General features: G+C 48.1%; 1 protein-coding gene and 1 long non-coding RNA gene across 4 annotated transcripts in view; one reads left to right on the top strand and one right to left on the bottom strand.

Annotated features, from left to right (window-relative positions):
- Positions 1-2565, bottom strand: part of LOC309962810 — a 47715-nt gene extending 45150 nt beyond the window's left edge. Inside the window, exon 1 of the long non-coding RNA XR_014326273.1 lies at positions 1945-2565. This is a non-coding gene — a long non-coding RNA (uncharacterized lncRNA). The remainder of the gene's footprint in view (positions 1-1944) is intronic.
- PLEKHM3 (pleckstrin homology domain containing M3) overlaps positions 1-2787 on the top strand; it is a 182780-nt gene extending 179993 nt beyond the window's left edge. For all 3 annotated transcript variants that reach the window (XM_082840801.1, XM_082840803.1, XM_082840802.1), the window contains exon 8: positions 2471-2787. In XM_082840801.1, coding sequence (XP_082696927.1) covers positions 2471-2648 — 178 coding nt within the window. In that variant the 3' untranslated portion in view covers positions 2649-2787. The remainder of the gene's footprint in view (positions 1-2470) is intronic.
- The last annotated feature ends 476 nt before the right edge of the window (positions 2788-3263 follow it).

Genomic DNA, 3263 nt, shown 5'->3' with positions numbered 1-3263 from the left:
AGAGATGCCCTCAGCCAGCTCCAGTCAGGAAGGGCAGGTACCAGTGTCACCATAAGAGGTGGTGTCACCCTCGCCTGTTCCTCAGAGCACTTGCCATTTGAACGGCCCTTCCACATACATCCACCCATTTTCGTCTCAGGACCCCATTGAGTAAGTAGGAAGGAGGTCATTGTGGGCAGCATTTTCCAACTGAGGAAACCAGAGCACCAAGAACGTAAATTCCACGCCCAAGATCCCTCAAAGATTTGAGATTTGAACACCAGGGTTCTAACTTGAACCCCTGCGTTTCCCTCATGGTAACCCGCTCTCACTCAGATGACCAGGGCTGAGTACGAGCCTTGGCTGGCCTGCCAGGAATTCTGGGTTCTAGTCACAACTCTGTCTTTTACTTACTGTGTCCTCATGAGACAACCACTAGCCCTATTAGAACTTCAGCTTTCTTCTCTCTGAAATGAGGGGGTTGATCAAGGTGTCCTCAGGTCACCATGGTGACATAAGTGAAATCAGGCTAAAATGCAGGCTTGCAGAAAGGCAGCAGGTAGCTGCTTCCACTGGAAGGCGCCGTCTTGGCTGTATTATTAAGCACTTACCAGGTGCCAGGAACTGTGTAAAGCCCTGTAACACCAGATGAGGCAGGCGCATGTTAATGGAAATCCAACTTAGCAGATAAGGAAATTGAAGCTCAGGGAGGTGAAGTAACTTGCTCAAGTAACTGTCTTAGCTCAGGCTGTCATACAGAATACCACAGACTGGGTGGCTTAAACAACAGATATTTACTTCTCACAGTTCTGGAGGCTGGAAGTCCCAGATCAAGGTTCAGCAGGGCTTGGTTTCTGGTGAGAGCTCTCTTCCTGGCTTGCACACGGCCACCTTCCTGCCTTGGTCCTTACACAGCATTTCCTCTGAGTACACGCAGGGGAAGAGAAAGAGAGAGCTCTCTGTTGTCTCTTCTTGTAAGGACACGAATCCTATCAGATCAGGGCTCACCCTTATGGTTTCATTGAATCTAAATTACTTCCTGAGGACCCCATGTCCAAATACAGAGACACTGAAGGTTAGGGCTTCAACATAGGAATTTGGGGGGCACACAATTCAGTCTATAGCAGTCGTACAGGCAGAAAGTGATTTGAAGGTGGGATTGATATCAGGCCATCTCACTCTGCCTGCTCTCCTAACCGCTATTATGCTATATTTGGCCCAGAGATCTGAGCTGGGGGTAGAGACTGCTGGGTGCAGTGAAGCTTCTGTCTTTTGATCTCTCAGCTGGTAGATACAGCCCCTCTCCCTCTAAGTCACTACCTTCTCTCCTGGATACGAGGGTGGATGGGAAGATCCTCCTTTGATCAAACTTTCTGAGTCCTGAGTGGTAAGTAAGTAGCAGGCCAGGGAATGGCGCCCCAAAGACCATCCTACACCCAGGCAAGAGGGATAAGGCTGAGCCCTGAGGACTGGTTCCTTCACAGCTCTCTTTGAAACTGGTCCAGTGCTGGACCCTCCATCGATATTGCTGGTTGAACAAAACATGCGGGCCCAATTCCCTGGGCTCCCGGGATGAGGTTGTAGTCAGTTGTCACTCATGTGTGGAAGGATGAGAACTTAATCCACACTGGCAAGCCACCCACTGGAGCAGCTCTAGTTGTGCTTGTCAGTTACTCATTATTAAAGACTTTGCAGTAAAAACAGCCATTTAGACTCCTGTACAGGCTTCCACCGAGCCAAACAACAAACTAGTCATCCACCTGGAACGTCTCCTCTCTATAAATTACAATATCTGTGTGTTGTTTTTTTCTTAAAAAAAAAATTCTCTTCCCTGCTCTCTCATGCTTTACTTGTGTTATGCAAGTAGATTTCTGAAGGTTGAGGGGCTTCCTGATTTTTAAAAAAAACTCAGAAGAGCAGCAAACCACAGGATATCGTTCAGAAAATGAAAATGTGTCATTTTACCTCTCCACGGCGTCAAAGGCAGGGAGTCACAGGGAACCACTTGGCTCTTGTTAGCGGAAGTGGAGAGTCACATTTTCACAGCTGTAACGCAGGGGCTGTCACCGGCGCTGGGCGTGTTTTCAGTTGGCAGGGTACTTCACTCACTTTCTGTCACTTCACCTACAGTCACTACCCCCACTTCTTTCTCAGGGGAGCTAACACACGGAGCTTCTAGAGCTCAGTTCATCATCACCATGGTCACAAAACTGCTAGCTGACTGCTGACTCCCCTCCACCCAGAAGCCAGAAGCCTCACCCATGCTAGTTCTAATCAGAAAAAAAAAAAAAAAAAGATATGTTTTTCCAGTGAAATTCAACCTTGAGCGTTTTGGAAAAGGGAGGAGCCCATTTCTATGAGTCATGTCTCTTCCCAGGGGCAGGGCTAGCCGGAATAAAAGGTTGTGGCCCGAGCTGCACAGAGGCCACTGGACTTCCGGCATCCTGCCCATTTCAACCTTGCTCATCATCTCCGTGGTTGACTTTTGCAGGTGTGAAAGCTGTGGAGCCGTTTTCCACTCTGAATGCAAAGAAAAGTCTGTCCCCTGCCCAAGGTGTGTCCGTCGAGAGCTGCAGATGAAGCAGAAGTCTTTCTGGCGGAGGCTGAACATGGACGAGAGCCTGGAGGAGGCTTGCAACATGTTTGAGCTGTCCTACCAGAACACCTGACTCAGCGGGAGCCCAAGGCCGGGCAGTGACCTCTCAACCATCCATCAGTCCCAATGGCTTCCTAACTAGCCAGTTAGACCCCTCTGGAAGAAGAGTACGTCTCACCCTCAGCTAGATGTAGATATATATTTATACGTGTACACACACACATACCTATACGTCCTGTACGTATGTTCTGTATAAGTTGTTGTCCTAAAGGTCCATGGAGCTTTGTGGCTCAAACAATTACCAATAGCTGAATTATACTTAGCCATGAATTTCAGCTGCTTGCTCCCAAGCAAAACGTGTTTTACACACAAGGCTTTATAGTTCAGACATTTCTTTTTGGCTCTCAAGGGCCATTTATTACACAGGACACAGGAGAAAGCATTTCCTGCAGAGCAACAGTGCTTCGAGTTATTTTTGTTTATTTATTTTTAGCCTTCACAAAGGATGAGGTAACTGAGGCAGGCACCCATCATCATATTTCATAAGAAAATCTTCAAAACACAGCAATGACTCCTGGATCCTTCCAGGACCCTGTGTCCTTCCAGGACCCTGTGTCCCTGGCTCTCACCTCGGTATCTTCGCAGAGGCAGAGATCACCTCAGCTGAGCTGAATGGCTTGGAAATCAG

Source organism: Leucopleurus acutus (genome assembly GCF_964270905.1).
Source record: "Leucopleurus acutus genome assembly, chromosome: 6".
In the NCBI taxonomy this organism is placed as follows: Eukaryota; Metazoa; Chordata; class Mammalia; order Artiodactyla; family Delphinidae; genus Leucopleurus; species Leucopleurus acutus.
Note: the sequence above shows the minus strand (reverse complement) of the source record. Positions and strands in the feature narration are given on the sequence as shown.